This window comes from Ambystoma mexicanum, chromosome 1p, assembly GCF_040938575.1.
Source record: "Ambystoma mexicanum isolate Mex_15411 chromosome 1p, UKY_AmexF1_1, whole genome shotgun sequence".
In the NCBI taxonomy this organism is placed as follows: Eukaryota; Metazoa; Chordata; class Amphibia; order Caudata; family Ambystomatidae; genus Ambystoma; species Ambystoma mexicanum.
This window is the reverse complement of record NC_090921.1, coordinates 1,145,254,658-1,145,272,937: the sequence shown is the minus strand read 5'-3', so window position 1 is coordinate 1,145,272,937 and position 18,280 is coordinate 1,145,254,658. Positions and strand designations below refer to the sequence as shown.

The 18,280-nt window shown below is 43.6% G+C and overlaps 1 protein-coding gene across 1 annotated transcript in view; it reads right to left on the bottom strand.

Moving 5' to 3' along the window:
• The window catches only part of LOC138569756 (claudin domain-containing protein 2-like), a 245,284-nt gene that overhangs the window by 129,726 nt on the left and 97,278 nt on the right, over positions 1–18,280 (bottom strand). Inside the window, exon 2 of the mRNA XM_069648066.1 lies at positions 5,675–5,872. Coding sequence (XP_069504167.1) covers positions 5,675–5,840 — 166 coding nt within the window. The 5' untranslated portion in view covers positions 5,841–5,872. The remainder of the gene's footprint in view (positions 1–5,674; positions 5,873–18,280) is intronic.

Below are 18,280 nucleotides of genomic sequence, written 5' to 3'. Positions count from 1 at the left end.
CATGCCGGATTCGGCCATGGTGGATGGCGGATTTACCGCCCCATTCCAAGGTTGGCGGGCGGTAAATCCCCATTCACCATGGCCCCTTCCCCATTCCCATTTTTGGCCCATAGGGCTCAATGGGAATGGGGAAGGTGCTAATTACGGCACCGTAAATTACGGTGCCGTAATTAGCACCAAGATCCCTTAGCGGGTTGGACTTTAACGCCTGCAAAAAGCAGGCGTTAAAGTGTGAATCGGGCGTTAAGGGTTTAACAACGCCGCAGCCTTTTACGGCGCCGTTAACCCCTTAACGCCAGGGTTGTAATGAGGCCCATTGTCTCAACATTCCTAAATACAAATTACAAAAGCTTCCCGGTGGTAGCAGCAAAGCTCTGAAACTCCATGCCCACTACACTTAGAGCTGAACCCTCCTTTTAGTCCTTCAGAAAAGAAGCAAAAGCCTGGCTCTTCACTCATGACCTCTGACATAATGCCACGTCCTACATCACGCCACTTTGTCTAGACGTATCATATCTATTGCATCATTACTGCTTCACTGTTGCATTTCATCTACATGCGTCAGATTAACTGTACAACTATATCTTAACCTATACTGTATACACTGTACCTGTCTAGCTCGTTGCGTTCACCTGATATGTAACACAAGTTAACTGCTTTATCTGTGTTTTTTGTAACAATGTCTTCCGATCAAGCTTAAGCGCCCAGATGCCTCAGGGTTCGGTGTACTCTATAAATATATAAACTACACTAAACTCTGTCCCCAATGGACATGGGTACACCATTCTCAGGCACACATCACAGCCAGAGCACTGGTGGACTAGAGCGTGCAATACTTGCATAGTGAAGCCAGCATCAATATGTTTAATTTCTGTTGCGCGCCTTCAACTTTAAACATATATGTTTGTTTAGTGGATTCTTTTAACCCGATGAAACAAGGGGCTCAGTGTATTAAAGCTATATAGTGATGTGTTTCTAAAATGCAATAATCTAGAATATATCCACTTACTAACTGAGTGTTTCAGACAGTAGAATGTCATCAGAAGCCTAAATTAATAACGTTTACCCACTTTGGCTCCTACTAGAGGACCAAGATATTTTCTTAATCTGCTTAAAAAAATCACTGTCACCCATTCCAACCAATGTTCACTAATTGGAAAGTGTTTAACAATTGGTTTCAAAAGGCGGGTCACAGATCATTTTCCCTTTCTAAAGGGGCAGCCCTGCTAAATGTATTCTATTACTGTTGGATGTTGGTATTAATTATTGATTGATTTATTCATTATTTATCTTTGCATTGCATCTTTTACATGGAAACTATAGCACACTGTGCCGCTGTAAAATGCCCCGACACTCCACACATGCAAAGACTTTTGAACATTCATGTAAATGATCTGGAACTTTCTGGGTGTTTGTATAATCATAGATGGGAAACAGATATAAACCAATTATGACCAAGCAGGTTGCATATTTTGCTGCTCCAGAAAAGCGCCAAACCCTCTTTTGATCCACTCTGTAATATAATCTGCAATTAGAGGCCCCCAAGCAATTTTATATTTGCAACAATTTAAAGCAATTTCTAATTAAAAACATTTTTTAGCGCCTCAGAGGCATAGAACATCTCATGGAATTTCTACCCTCCTTGAAGTCAGTATTTATTTTGATGTTTGTGTATGTGTTTTTGAAATGTACTGTATAATGACCACGCACACTTTGGCATATCCCCAATGCCATTTTCCTTTTTGTTCTGGTGTAATGCTTTTCAATCTGGACCCTGCCAAAAAGGCCCCACATGCCCTAGCACCCCCTGGCCGAATGAGCTCCAAATAGAGAACCATCAACACCCACCTAATTCATAATCCAACAAACCCATCTGCACAAAGTAGGGGAAGCCACAGGATGAAAAGGTTTCAGAAATGAGGCAAGCAACTGATCCGCGGACCTCGGCAGATCCTGTGTCGTAGCCGCATAGGCACTGAAGTAGACACAGTTGAGGAGAATTCAGGAATACCGGAAACAAAATATTCCTAGAACCAGAGGCGTTGCTAGGTGGGAGCTGAGGGGGCTATAGCCCTGGGTCTTTTGGGTGTAGCCCCGGATAGAAGCTCAGGGACTACAACCGAAAGGCTATAGCTAGCCCTGAATCCTGCACGTAGCTCGGCCCCTGATCTTCTCCAGACCTAGCAACACCCCTGCCTAGAACCACACTGTGTCCTGTACTGTAGATGAAAATCTGACGCTTAGAAAAATCTACTCGACAGATTCAGGACCCTGATATCCCCCACTCGCCCAAAGGAGGCCAGGCACATTAACATTATCATCTTGGCTGACAACGCTTGCAAAGAAAGGTTGGAATTGCAAGGCCTGGTCCTGAACATAGAAAGCACAACATGTACATCCTATAGCAGGGAATATTTGGAAACAGATGAAGGCCGTGAGATATGGATAACCTTCAACAATCTACTTCACATAGCCTGCAGTTAGAATCAGATGCAAGTGTCAGGGAGTGGTACGCCAGGCGCGGCGCAACCTCGACTGGAGGGCTATGTTCGCGGCAGGAATCTTATTGGCACTGTTTGGAGATGCTTGCAGGTTCTTTTACTATCCGATGTTTCGCAGGCCAGTTCTCACTGTATAAATCGACTTCTCATGGACAACACGGTAGAGGTCAACTTCATCAACAGGATTGGGGGACGCAGGTGCGCCCACTCTCAGACCTAGCAAAGGCATTCTGGGAGTTCTGCATTTGGTTGCACATCAACATACAAGTAGAGTGTTTACCTGGATCTCTCGGTATGGCATCAGATTGGTACTGACGGCACTTAGGGATGCGTGCAACTGGATGTTGCACTAGTCCTATTTCAGGGGATTCATGAAATATGGGGCCTACTCTACATAGACCCATTTGCCTCTTGACTGGCCACTAAGCTTCCAAACCTTTTCAACTGGAGACCGAACCCCTTTGCAGAAGTGACAGATCCATTCTTCCCATCGTTGGGTGTGGGAAGGCACTTTGCATTTCCCCCATTTGCCATGACTCTGCAGACTCTGCAGGTCCATCTGCAGGGCATGACTCTGGTTCTGATAACTCTGCTTTGGAGAGGTCAGGCATGGTTCCCATTGGTGCTGCATTGGTGTTGCCGATGGCAGTGGCCCCTCCAATTCTGCTTCCGGTTTTTACTGTGTTGCTAACAGACCTTCCCCAGCAGCTACATCCAATGGTACTGGAGGGATCCTTGAAGCTGGTGGCATGGTTAGTGTCTGGGACAGAGACACATAACGCAAGAGCAAAACTGTCACTATGGAAGTCCAGAGACCATAGGGGAGCTAAAGAATGAAGATACTCATCATGCTTGGAGCACCAGTCACAGAAGGAGTTACCGTTTCAAGGGTGTCACGCTGAATTTACCGCCTGTCTCCCCCCTGTCCCCCAGACTCCAGCTTGCGTGTCTCACCTTACTTGTACAACTAGTTGGTGGATATGGGATTGAATGCCAAGTAAGCCCCTAAATGTCGATGTAGTAGCCTCAGCCTGGCAGTTAAGGTCCAAAAAACAAATTCAATCTGTATGCTGATGTTTAAAGGAGTTCTACGTCTCCTCTCTCTTCTTCATTCAGTTGGCCGTCTACCACACCACAACCTGACCAAACTGCCCAGACTGCACTTCTGTTCTTCGCTCACTTTGCTCCAGAGGGATGTTGATGTCATAAGTGTCAACAGTGACATCTGGGTAGTGTCAGCCCTGGCTGAGGTGAAGCAAGACCATCAAAGTCCATGGCTCAACAAGAAAACAGTGCACTGTCCCTTTCCACCACAAGTTCAGTCTCGGAGTCCGAAACGCTGACAGACGCAGTGCAGCCCAATAGGACTCTGGGCCAAGTTCAGGAGAGGGGCAAAATTCCTGCTTACGGAGTCTGCTTGAGCAGTTTCCACTACCAGGAAGGAAGAGGCCAGAAGGGAACATTGGTTCACCTTTGCCCTTTAAGTCCTGCATGGGATAACTCCTTTAGGGATTTTGATTTTCTGCCCCTTTGCTGGTTTAAATACATCTTTCTAACAAGGTTATTTGTCCTGAACATTCAGCACAGGACTCTAGGCATCATCTAGGTCCACCAACATCATACATTACCCTGGTGAGCTCATCAGGATGATCAACTGCAGGGTTACCATCCACAACGTAATAGTGTGTATGAATCTGTTCACCATCTGATGGTAATTTATGGGTCATAAATCCCCAGAGAGTTTGGGGACCAAAAAGAGGTTGAAAGAGCTACAAACCGCATTCCTCCGGGGGTATCTCGACAACTGCATTCTTGAGAAGCAATTACTCTGTCCGCTTTCAATGCCCTTTTTATTGCTGGATCCTTCAGATACGGATGGTGACTGGACTTGAGGTTGTGGTAAAGAGATGAATTCTATGAAACATCCATCTCTCACCAAATCCAGGACTCATGTGACTGACACTGCACTCTACCATACCTGGGAAAAACAGGCCAATAGGAGGCCAGATATCCTCTAGATGATGATGACCAAGTACCATTCCCCCAAAATCTCCTTCTACCCTAGCCACGTGGGGTAAATGAAGCATGGCAGGTAGGTTGGTATGTGTATTGACCTCAACGATTGAGGGGATTGCCTTGGGATTACATTCTTTCCTGGTAATCCTTCACCATCTATCTACTGCTTTTCCCAAGGATCTTCTAATTTTTTATTTTACACCTGTTGGCCAGCAATGAAAATTGACAGCCTTTTCTGAATACGCCAGGCATAATAACCTAAGTGTCAATTCCTGTAAGAGCTAAATAATAGTGTTCTCTAAACTAAGGACACCCAAAATATGAATTAAAAGTTATGAGACTCCATTATTTAGGCTTTGAATTATCAAATGCAGTATCTAAAAAACAATTGATGATATACTTGGGAGTGAAACCAGACCTCTGATTGCACAATTAAAAAGAATTAACTCTACATACTTGAGACTGTCGCTGACTCCAGCCATTAAGTTCTATGCTATGAAGATTGTACCTGTTATTACATATGGTCTGGAATTCAGATTAGACAATCTGGGAGACTTTTGTTTAATAGATTGTAAGGCTTACTATGGAAGCACATATTATCGCTTCCCCTGGATTACCTAATTGTATACTGTGACATGAATTGGGGATAATTTCCTTGGAGACAGAAGTGACATGGACAAAGTTGTGCCTATATCAGAAAATGTTAAATCCCCCATCTAACTCGCTATTTGAAGATTTTAAGATTAATATTGAAGCAAACACAGTCCCGAACCTAACCAGTTTTGCACAGACCATTGGCAACCGGTTAGCATAGCTGGGAATGGATTCTAGAGAGCTAATTAGTAACCCTTTAAGAACAAAGAAAAGGTTATACGAATAGGATTGGTGTGAAACATCTGATAAAATAAATATGTATACTGTGTATAAAGAATACTCAGCCTTTCCCTGACATAGGTGAATTTTACCTAAGTATATCGGCTGTTTCCCCTCTAGCAACTACCGATCCAGATACATTAGGTTTAGGTTTAATATTGTTACCACCTTTCAATTTTTGGGATCAAGGTTAAGTATTAATAAAGCTCAGAGAACATGTCGTCTATGTACATTGAAATCGGAAACAGAGACAATAAAGCATTAGTCTACAATATGCCTCTTACATGATAAGTCGGGCAGAGAAGAACACCCATCACTGCTGTTGCAAAACTTCCACAGTCCCAAGTGAAACGGAGGTCCTTCCAGCCAATAATCCGTTGCCAGCGATATTATGATGAAGAGTGTGCTCACGATGACCAGGATCAATGTTGTCACTTGCAGACAAGACATCCTCCTCGCAAAAGTCCTCTTCAAATGGGCCTCTGTACAAATTACAATAATAATATTGTTATGTCTACACGGGCCAGCCAGCATTGCCCGTCCATTCAACTCATTATCGATGAACCCCAATTTCCTTTAAATCTGTTGGACCCAACACACATGCTGTAAAGTCTAAAAACCATGCTGCTGTCACCTGGACATTCCCTTTAGCATCTCGTTGCTAAGGCCGCTTCATGGGGGGAAACAGGAAACAAGCATTGGCAAAGCCAACAGTTTGGGCTTTTGAAAAGGCACTTTGTAGGCATTCCGGCTCTCCCATAACTCAGACATACAAGAGCTGGAGGCTCTAGCTTCCCAGTCATTGCCACACGTCTGTGGAACAACCATGCTCCTCACCTGCGCTCTGAGCGTTCTTATTGGCCCTTCAGGAAAAAACTAAAACCAAACTTTTCTATTGACTTTGAATTTATGAAGCTTTCTGGTATTGAGCTCCTTCCCCTTCCATTGCTATTCCGCATCCCCTCCCCTCCCGTTGCCCTCCCGTTCCCACTACCAGTGCCTTGATGCTTGTGGGTTTTGTGCGCTCTACAAATGTATAAATAAATAAATAATATCCATAGCAATCACAAGATTTACCTGTTTTTACACAACTTATTGCAAGGCAACACAATAATTTGCCATTTATCACCATGATATACCCAGATACTCAAATAAGGTGGTTTATCATGTATGGCAGGTATCATACACAAGGCATAGCAATAAAATGGTTTGGTACTAACATCATGCATTGTCAGTGAGAGTCAGGTCCTCATACAATTGTAATGAAAATGGCATATGAAGGGTTCATGTGCATCACAATCTGCTTTTGTTCTGTAGATTGACTTCTGTCATTGGGCATCCGTTTCTCTTTAATAGGGTAGCTCAAACCACCATTATCAAGGATTTAAAGTCTATACAAAGGTTAAAATGTTTGAGCTCGCTGAGCGAGAAGGCGAGGTGGTGTTTTCTTGGATGCAGCAGAAAACATCTTTGGAACTTGCAACCATAGGGTGGCCAGCACATCTTTCCCAGGGTTCGTAAACTGTAAATAACTCCCTTAGTAGCTTAATGAGAACTCTACAGAAGCCCACATTGCACACATTTCCCTCAAAGCTGCTTAGGTGGTATTGGAGCATTGTGCATACATTAAAAAAGCAATGAAACAACACACACCCTTTATTTATGAGTTTATTCATACAATAACCTTGCCCAGTGTTTAGTTACAGATGTTTAATGCACATTAGCTTTCGATAGAAACACCTTCAGATATAAATACCATTTTGCACTCTGTTATGGCACTAGTATCTGTTCACTTGATTCTGCTTCCAAAATACTTACTCCAGACAAACATCCTGTCGGATTTCTGAGCTGTGATGTGTAGATGGCCCAAATGCCTACTTTAGAGAGCTTTGAGACAACATAATATTAACCAAGGACTCCGAAATCATGAATCTGGCATATAGAGTGCACCGTCACTGGCCATCCAGTTTGCCAGGGCTTCCTAAGAAGGGATCCTGAGCTATCCTTTGCAACCCAGGAGACCAAGACTGAGATCCATGCCATCATAGGTGCACATATGCATGCCCACTCTTTTCACAAACCTTGCTCGCCCTCCTGGTTTATACTTGCTTTGTCACGGCTACTGCCGTTGTGTGTCTGTACCTATTTTCATGCATTTAGTTTGCTCTAGTACTCTTGTGTTGGTTCGTTTTGCTACTGTACAAGTTAGGAGCTGTGACTTACACTATATTTAGAAAGTTTTGCCAGTTTTTACGAGAATGAGGGTTGTGTTCTGAGCTGTGCATTGTTCAGACCCGGCAGGGCATTTCTTAGGACGATCTTAATGCCACAGTGCAGACCACCATTAGAGCTTTCTATAAACGAGAGCGCTTTGGCACTACAGTAACAAGGAATGGCATGTTGTTTGCTTTTAAGATAGCTCTGTGTGTTCAGAGCCTGCAGCATAAATGTGTCTGTATCTTGCATGTTGGATATTTTAATCAATGGGGGATCTATCTATCTAAAGATTTGTTATATTGTGCCACTCGCCCAAAGGCCTCGGTTTGCTCACAGGACTCACAGATATAAAACACAAAAGTAAAGTGTGTGAGTTAACACACGCAGAAGAGGGGAGGGGAAAGCCCCATCAGAAGCCTGTGATCATAGGATTATTTTATTAAACATGTCCCATTTTATTTATTATTGATTTGTTATTTCTAAAGTCTATTTTTGTTTATTTATAATGTTCTCCATCATACTTGTACACCCCAGAAAGCTTAAATAATATCTGGGTATTATCTGCATAGTTTGCAAACTTGACTCCCAATGAGTTAAGAAGATTGCATACGCATTTGACATATATATTAAAGAGCAGTGGGGATAGACATGATCACTGAGGGACACTGCATGTTAATAGTGTCCTCTGGAATTGAGCCTCTCCTCCAACCACACAAGCCGTCCTTGGACCCAGAAAGGATTTAAAACAGGATGCCACAGACAGAGTACATTTCCCTACATGAAGCAGGCTGTTTGCCAGAAATCATCATCAACCAGGTCGAAAGCCAATGAGAGATCCAACAGCAGGAGCAATGCCACGTTCCCTTTCTCAAGATTTCTGAGATGTTAGTTTTTAAATCTAGTACAGCAGTCTCTGTTCCGTGATTTACCTGAAACCCAGATTGTTCCCTAGCTAGCATATCCTGCAGTTCCACAAAAGAATGATATTGGGAGCATGCTACCTTATCGATTATTTTTAGAGTAAAAGGAACATTCGTAATAGGCCTGTAGTTTCCAGGAACTGAGGGGTCAAGATTTTCCTTTTCAGTAGAGGAGTTATTCACACCTCCTTAATATTCTAAGGGACATGAGCCTCTTGAAAAGAGTGATTAATGCACCTTGTGACCCATGGGGCCAATACAGGCTCAAAGTCTTTAAATAGTGTAGCCGGGAAGATATCGCCTTTACAAGATGTGGGTTTCATTTTTTTGATGATTTCTAAAACCTCACTTTCTGAAATTTCATGGAAAGAAAAAAGACTGATACCCTGTGTAGATTCTTTGAGAGGTGGTGCAGGCATATCATTTACACACTGAGACATCTTAACCTGGTTCTGAATACATATCTGATGTTGTAGGGTCTTCTGAGTGAAGCCATCAAGGATACGCTGACACCAATCATCATTCATAGCAATAGGGGGCTCAGCAGTAGACCCTCTTAATTCCTGAGGGACTGAAAAGAGTTATTTTGGTTTCCATGTAGCCCTTTCAATCCTAGCATTGAAATTAAGCTGTTTAGCTTTATACACTGCAGCCTTAAAGAGTCTAGCGACCTGTTTATAAGCCAAAACTGAGTCATCTGATGGATGACTTCTCCAATATCATTTTCCTTTCCGTTTCACCCCTGTAGCTAGTAAAACATCTGGAGTGAACCATTGATAATGTAGGGCCATTTTGTTATGATTAACTAGACACAGGGGGATAGGAAGTCAAAGGCTTGATTAGTAGCTGACCTAAAAGAATGCATAAACTCATCAAGAGTTAGGTTCTCTACCAATGATGGTAGCAATGGAACTACTACTGAATTAAAAGCCTCAAGGGTAACTTTCCTGCGATTGAAAGTTGGGCCTAATGATCTTGTTGATTTAGGAGTAATGCGAGAGAGAAGGGGAACTTCAAAATAAAGAAGAAAATTATCTGACCAAATGCACCTTTCAAAGCCCACATACTTAAGAGTTTGGAGAAGAGATGTAGCTTCAAAATCCCATGGATTATTAGCCCTCAAATTAAAGTCGCCAAGAATGATCAAATCTGTAGTGCTTTTAGATGTGCTTCCTATAAATGCTAAGAGTTGCTCTTCAAATAGAGGTGTAACCTTAGGAGGCCTATAAAAAATGAGAACACAAAGTCAGTATTTATTTTTAGAAGCATAGCTACACGTAAATCTAGGTGGAGATTTAAAAACTCAGATTTTGTTTAAAGATAATGGCAACTCCATCCCCTCTTATCACTTTTATGATCAGCATGGAGGCATACGTAGCCATCAGGAGTAGCCAAGGCCACTGTATGGAGGGCTGCCTCGTGTAACCAGGCCTCGGTAAGCACCAACAGATCCAGATTATTTTCCATGATGGAATTCGATATTTCCGCAGCATGCAATACCAGAGACCGGGTATTTATTAATCCACATTTCAGTGTAGAACTAAATAGGGGGTGCGCACAGGAAGAAATAGCATGAGGACTTAGAGTGGCTGTATTAATTAATGGAGCTTGTGTAAGTGGACTCACTGCAGAGTTTTTGGCACTAATCATCTTGTTTGGAGAATGAGAGGTGCACATGGGGGCAGGGACTGGAGCCTTGGGTAATTCCATTTGAATCATTTGTATGGTATCATATTCTTGCATATTTTGCTCAGCTCGCAGCCTTAGACGAGCCTGATGATTTCTTTGGATAGTAGCTACTAGGTCACACAGAGGCATGGTTTTGCACAAAGACCTTAGAGATAGATTAATAAAATAAAATAAAAACAAACGAAGGAAAGATGTCAATGAAACACTGACCTAAACACGAACCGGCACAAACTGGATTAGATGTGCCGGCTCTGACGCACCTGATGTCATCTTTAAAAGGATAGGAAACTATAAAATGCCTGGGAATTGTAGATCCTTCCTGCCAGCTCAGTACACAAGATGCCTGAGAAATAACAAAATATGGCGGTGGTAAACTTTAAAACTTAATACTTATCTACAGCTAATACAAGATAGAGTGCTGACTTCTAAAATCAGAGCATACATTTTTAAGAAACCACTAAAACCAAATGAAGAAAAATAGAATTATAATGATGAAATCAATTGTAGTTTAGCAGCGAAATTAGCAGCACAATTTGTACAAAAGCATTCAACACAAGGAAAGATCAACTGAGGAGAAGATCTGAATATCTTAAATAGACGGCACAAACCGGCTTGGACGAGCCGGTGCTGACGACCTGATGTCGTCTTTATAAGGATAGGAAACCACAACTACGATGACTCAGTCCTTCATCAATGGCAGTAACATTTATTACTACAGAGCTTAGAAATGGGAGGCAAGTTCATCACACACAGACGATGAGCACACACACACTAAATGTGTTTCTAATTTGTTGTTTTGGCGCCAAATTGTCTGGTGTATGTATCCATTTGCTCTACCACTTGAACACATATTTGTACCAACTTGTGCTGGGAAGATGCGTGGTCAAGTACCTAAATTAAAGGCTATGCTCAAATGTTGGCTTTATCATTTAAACAAAGTGTATGATCCTGGCAAAATCATTCAATATCACTGTGCATTACCTGCCAAAATGTGGTGCCGCTAGAGGTGATTCAGTTTGCTTTACATTCTATTCCAAAAAAACCTCACTCCTGGTTTAATAGACAGGCAAGTTTCAAGGGCCACAAAACACACACACACGCACATATTTCTTTGGAAAATATAAGGCTGTATTTATTGAACAAAATTGCGATGCTCACCAGAAAATCAAAGCAAACACGCCAAACAAGAAGTCATCATGGACAATTACATATTATAAACAGTATTCACCAGACAATGACATATAGGCCCCCTCCTCTATGCCACACCACACCTACAGCTGTACCAGGAGGCTGGAAAGCCCTCAACATGCACCATCTGCCTACTGATCCTGGACCCCCTGCGCTGGCTCTCTCTCTTCTACATTCTAGCACTCCCTCACATCCTCAACTCAATAAAAATGTGTTGCAAAAATGCAACAAAATATAAAAGGTGCTGCAAAGTGTAATTGTGTAAGAAATAAAATGTCATATTCCTTGCTTCAGTATTCTGGAAGGGGTTCTGTGTTTCACAAAAATATGGTAGGACAACAAGCGCCTCCAGCGTGGCCTGCTGAGAGTAGCCTCAGTGTTCAGGGAGGCATTGTTGAGCGTACACCATCTGAGTTTGAATAAGTATTGGGGGCAGCCCTGCTGCACTGTCACAGGGAGGGGGAGGCGGCATCTTCCTCAAATCTCTGAGCCGGGCTAAGAAGTCATGGTGGGGGAAGATGGGAGTAGCAGTAGTTGGGAATGGTGGTCAAGGGAGCTCATGGAAGATAACTGAGGGTGAAGGAAGAGTGGACAGAATCGAAAAGGTAGAGCAGATGGGAAAGGAAAGGACGATAGGTACATTGATGTTGCCATACTATTTTGATCGCTTCTCCTACTTTCTGTACTGTTTTATAGCTAATTTATAGCATTTTATTTTTAAAAAAGATACTTAACTTTTGTTTTTAGAAAATAATTTATTGTGATTCACCACTAAGGCTTTTGTTCAGGGGTTTTAAGTGTATAGTTTTAAATTTGTCATGCTTTGACAAAAGCTTTCCTTAGGGAGAATGGTGAGTGGAGGGGAGCTGAAGGGAGTAGCAAATGGAAAGTCAAAGTAGCATGGGAGTTTATGGAAGGGAACACAGGTTTGGATGGAAGAGGAGAGAGGGACACTTTAGAAAGGGTACTGGAGAGCGTGTGACTTTGAAAGGGATGCATTGATGGAGGGGGAGAGCAGATGTCCCACTCAAACAAATTGAGTGATCCTGGGGAAATCACTTTGGCAGTAGAACCACTTAAAAGCATGGAACATTTGTTGCACTTATGACAGCCATTAACTACTCAACCCTAAACTCTATCCTCATAACCGCCTACCCAGGGCCCTCTGTCAGTCTTGCCAATGAATTCATTTTCCTTAATTCTGCCACTGAGTGCAATCCTAAGAAGCATCCTGGTCAGACATTCAAGTAGTCTTACTGGTAAGTGTCTCAACCCTGCTCCTAAAATCCAGGTTCTGAATCCAGGCTGCTTAAAGCAGTCCATCATACTAAACCAATTCAAGGGTGTGAATGGTTTGTTCCGGATCCGGGAAGTCATTTTTTGCTGGATAATGAATCTATGAAATTTGGCTCAATGTGTTTATGGTACTCTTTCTCCCCGCCTCATGGAAATTGGGCCCATCTGATCACAAACACTGCCTACCTAGATGAAACATTCTGGAGCCGGGCCTGGTGACTTGGCTCAGTATTAAAGCCTCTTTACATACATGTAGACTCCGACAAAGGCATCATGACAATACTGCTGTGTACTGTTGGTGCCCTGGTGTCTTTTGAATTTTTTCAGGAGTTACACTACAAACCTGACTGTAAACTTCATAGCTTTTTAATCAATTTTTCACAAAAGGTGTGCTGCAAAATGCAAAATGTTATCCCATTACTTCAAAAAATGTTCTCGTGTTGAGGACCCTCCTACATCCTCCTCGGTTGGTTGGGTCTCCATCGCTACAAGAACTTCCTGGTGGAAGCCCTCCTGAAAGACCTTGCCACAGTCCACCTCACGTGGACCAAAGCACTCAACGCCACCCTCTAGGCCTCCATCAACCAACACTCGCCTCTGCAAATTGAAGTCGTCAGCACCCTGATACATGCAAGAACTCACTCAACCTTAGCAAAAGAGTAATCAGGAAACAAGAGAAATCCTGGCGCAGCTCCAGAACCTCATCCAACCTGGCACTCCTCAAGGAACTAATAAACACAGCCAAGGCCTCCTACTGCCAGAACACCAAAGCAGAAGCCAACAACAAAAGCATTTCCCTCTTCAAATCGGTCAAGCACTGCATCAACCCACTGCCTGACCCTGCCATACCACACTCCATCGAAAAACCCACTGCCATCACCATCTTCTTCAACAAAATCAGCAAAATTCACCAGCACATAGACACAAGCTCTGCATCCACAGACCCACCTTACGTCCCTCCTCGCGAAATCTCCACACCCTGGACAACATTAAAGGCACTCTCAACAGAGGACCTGGTAGAAACCCTGGCTGCCATCAAAGCCACATCGTACACAGATGCCATCCTCCCAGCATCCATTCTCAGGACCCGGCCAGCAGAAGCATTCCTTGCTTACCTGGAAATCATCAACAGCTCCCTAATTCAAGGCACTGTGCCATCGACCCTATAGACAGGACAAGTCCTGCCTTTACTAAAGAAAACCACTTTGGATCCTGACAACATAGGTAACTATCGCCCAATCACCCATCTTCCCTTCCTAGGTAAGATCATCAAGCTGCGCAACTACAGCAACACACCGATACCAACAATCTCCTCCACCTACCAATCTAGCTTCAGATCCAGATGAAGCTTAGAGATGGCAACCATACAGATGGTCGACAACACCCTCAACATCCTTGATGATGGCCACCTCTGCCAACTGGTTCTACTTGACCTCTCAGCCTCATTTGACACATTATACCACCAGGCGCTCACAGACACCCTAGATTGGCGCGTGAGGATCAAGGACCTTGTCCTACACTGGTTCAAGTCCTACCTCGCCAACCACCAGCAGTTTGTTCAGATGGACTCCTCTAGATCACCAATGCTACCCTTCATCTGTGGAGTACAGGATCCCATCCCCTCCCCAGGGATATTCAATCTATACATGGAGCCGCTGGGAGCCCTCCTAGCCACACACAACATCCACATCCACTAATACACTGACGACACACAGCTATACCTCAAGATCGACTCCATCAAGGACATCCACAGGTTCAAAATCTGCCTTGGATGTCCAGTGCATGCTTGAAGCTCAACCCCTGTAAGACAAAACTCCTACACCTTATCAACAACACCGCAAACCCAGATATACCGACCTGGCTATCAACCATGAACCTTGAGAGCTTCACACCCAAGCTCTCCTCCTGCCCCATGTCCCTCGGGTTCCACATCGACAAACACCTCTCCTTAAAGCACACATAGGTAAAGAAACACAGACAGCTTGGTATCAGCTGTCCCTCCTGCAGAACATCAAGCCCTTCCTCCCTCCAGACAGATTTAGATGCACTGCTCAAGCACTGGTTTTATCCGTATTATCCCACCTGAAAAGGGGAAATGCCCTTCTCAAAGGCCTCCCGTCATCCTCCCTTGTGCCCCTAAGAAATGTCCTACACGCCACTGCATGCCTGGTCAGGAGTCTATGCAGATACAACCACATCACCCTAGCCCTCATCGACCTTCACTGGCTCCTACTGCAAGACTGATTCACCTTCAAGTCTTGCTTGCATCATCTATAAGGCAGTTGCCCTCAAGTCACCACGCTACCTCACGGAGAACCTCCGCATCTCCGGCGGCCAGCTCCTCACCAGAAGCCAGGACACTTGCAGCCTTGAAATCCACTGCTGCAAAAAGGAAAGGACCAGAAAACAAGCCTATGCCCCAAGACTATGCAACCTCCTCCCCAGCTGCAACAATTCAGAAAGGAACTGAAGACCCACCTCTTCAAGGAGTCTCCCCTACTCAACACCTAGGCCATCACATCGCCCCTGGGCCATCTGACTCTCTAAATGCCGTCTGCCCCTCTCTTCCCTGCCACCCTGGACAGCTGAGCCCCTCCTCTGTGCCCCTCTGTATCCCACCCCCTGCTGTATATCTGTTATGTTGTTACCACTGAAAAGTGCTCCGTTATGCATCAGTATTGTTGTATACCTCTGTAAAGCGCTCTGTTGCTTCTGGAAGCTAGGTCCGTGCTCAATAAATACAATAATAATAATAATAATAATAATAATAATAATAATAATGCACTTGGTTGCTCATGAACATTCGTAATCATTCGTAATACATACTGAAACCCCTTCAGTTGAAAAATTCACCAGCCGGCACTGTGCATTGTTTATCTGTACTTTACTTTAAGGGTGTCAGCTGTTGATGTGGAACTAGTTCAAACTTTGTAAAAAAAAATGTAAAGTGCAATGTTTCTTTACGCTGCTATAACTTTTATGTTATTGACATTTTTTCTGGTCTTAATAAAGTATGAAGATACGTTTCTTGCAAATTCGACACCTTTTACTATTATTTTGTAATTTTCTTTTTTTTAAAAAAAATACTTGTGCAAGGCTTCTCTTCTCACAACACTCCCTGGGAACCCATCCCAATCTGTTTCCCAGATAGCGTTACACGTAGGTTTGAAAGAGGCAGCCTCCAAGTTGCACCATGTGAGGTACAGCTTTTTCAGGGGGGGTGGGTGGAGTGTGTGTGTGTGTGTGTGTGTGTGTGTGTGTGTGTGTGTGTGTCCAAACCTCAGTCACCTCAGTGTGATGCCCACGAAGGGCATAAGTGATCAAATTCATGTGTGCCGAGCCGATCTCCAAAGCTGTGAAGGAGTTGGCACAAGTGTATTTTGGATGCTTCTGTGGCAAATGCCCATATCCTGATAGAGACAAGTTGTGTGGGTACTTTGCCACTGCTTTTAGCCGCATTATGCCGGTGCTAAGCGAGTATGGGGAGTGTAAGGCTGACAAGTGGAGAGCAAGGCGACATCACCATCAGCAATGGAACGAAGTAGTGACTTGTACTGTGCAGTGGCAAGCACAATATTTGGGGCCCCCCTGCGAGACATGCTGAGCCCCTCCCCCCTTCCAAGGTGGGCAACAAATCACGGGTCAAGCCACACTGTAGGCTGGCCTAGATTATCACATTTGCGGCATACGCACACAAATGCTGCTGAAGGAGTACGCCATACAATGTACTAGGAGAAATATATATATATATATATATATATATATATATATATATATGTGTGTTTTAATGCATTATAGAGAACACTTTTGAGTAAAATTTGACAAAAAGCCAGAGCGTTTGCAATTGTTTTGTAGGATAATACCAATTAAAAAATCCAATACATGTGAGGACTGAGGGTTGACGGGATGAGGGGGGAAGGCTAGCGGAAAGAAAAGGGACTGATTGGGCTTAATAATTTGCAAAACCTTTGTTTGTTATGATGTATGCTCTCTTGTGTATCGATCAAAAAATAAACACGTTTAAAAAAAAAAAAAAATCCAATACATGCAAGTCACCAACAGTGCACAGGAACATTAATGCCTTAATTAATATAATGCTTTACTATTAAAAATGCTATGCCACAATGAAAACATGTCCAACTGGCTGCACAATGTAGACCAGTCTAGACATGTAATAACATATTACAGTAAAGCATGCCAAGCCCCATGTAGGCATGTCAGTCGAAGCAATAACACTTATCATGGTTGTTTTTATCACAGATGCCCAGAAAAATATACAACTCCACTGTAAGAAATGGCTAGACAGGCAGCACCGAAATGACAGTCCAGACAGTTGATTACATTTAGCAGAACTGTTTTAACAGAGATGCCCGGTTAAAAAAAGTCAAGCCAAACTAAGAAATGAACCGACTTGCTTGCTGCACCAAAAAGCATCTCTAGCAACTAATACCACATAGCAAGCCTGCTTAGCCTGGACATGGATGGCCATTAGAATTTATCACACAATCCCCAGGCCACCCCCACACATCCTCTCTCTCTCCCACCCTGTGCCCCAACCCCCAAAAACTGCTACTCGGCTCAGAATTACCTCTACGCCCCTCTTCCTTGTCCCAGTGCTCACATTTGAGTCACCTTGACTCACAGATAAGTATTGGGAAGAAGAAGAGTGGGACTAAGACTACACCAAGGCATTACCTTCATGTATCCCCTCATCCCAGTACTTGTGTATGAGGAAAAGTGCCTCATACACAAGTATTGGGACAAGGAAGCATAGGGCTAGGAGTAATGGAGATTACCAATAAGTAATAAGTAATCACAGCATTAAACACAAGCAGTGGCACAACACCTTTGATCCAACTGGCCTTCAGCCCTCTCCGCCCCTGAAATGTTGAGCTATGTTGACTCGACCTGGCTGACCTACAGAGCTGTTCCCGGACAGGACACAGGTGTTAAATAGTGCCTGGGTTTCGCCATTAACAAAGGCCCGGCAATTACTAACGTAATAGCATTTCACTGTTAGTACCTGCATTCAAATGCATAATTATTTAGGCAATTGAAATTGTGATGTTGGTTTAGTACTTGCATGCCAGGGGAGTGATATGAAGGATAGAGAGGGTATAGGAGACCACCCATTCTCACAGCAGTCCATAACTGTGTGCTTTCAGACGTAAAGGAGAGCGTTAACTGTGTGTAACATTGAAGCTGCACTAGAATAGTCTCATTAGAATGTGTAAAGAAGTTAGATGCCCCACACAAATAAGTTTACCCCACCCCCACTGCCCATGATGTTAGCGCCTCTGTCAACATTTGAAGGGTTAGCCGCTCAGAAATGTAGGTTTTGTTGCACTCCTGAACACAAGCACATACACCATTCACCATACACATACACACAGACACCCATACTTTTAAGTGTGCACTCTTTCACGATACAGGCACACCCAGGCAGCCACCCATACATTCAAGCGTCCACATTTTTGCCATACACTCAGACACGCACACGCAGCCACCCGTATATTTAAGTGTGCACCCTTTCACCATACACTCAGACAGGCACAGCCAGGCAGTCACCCATACATCATG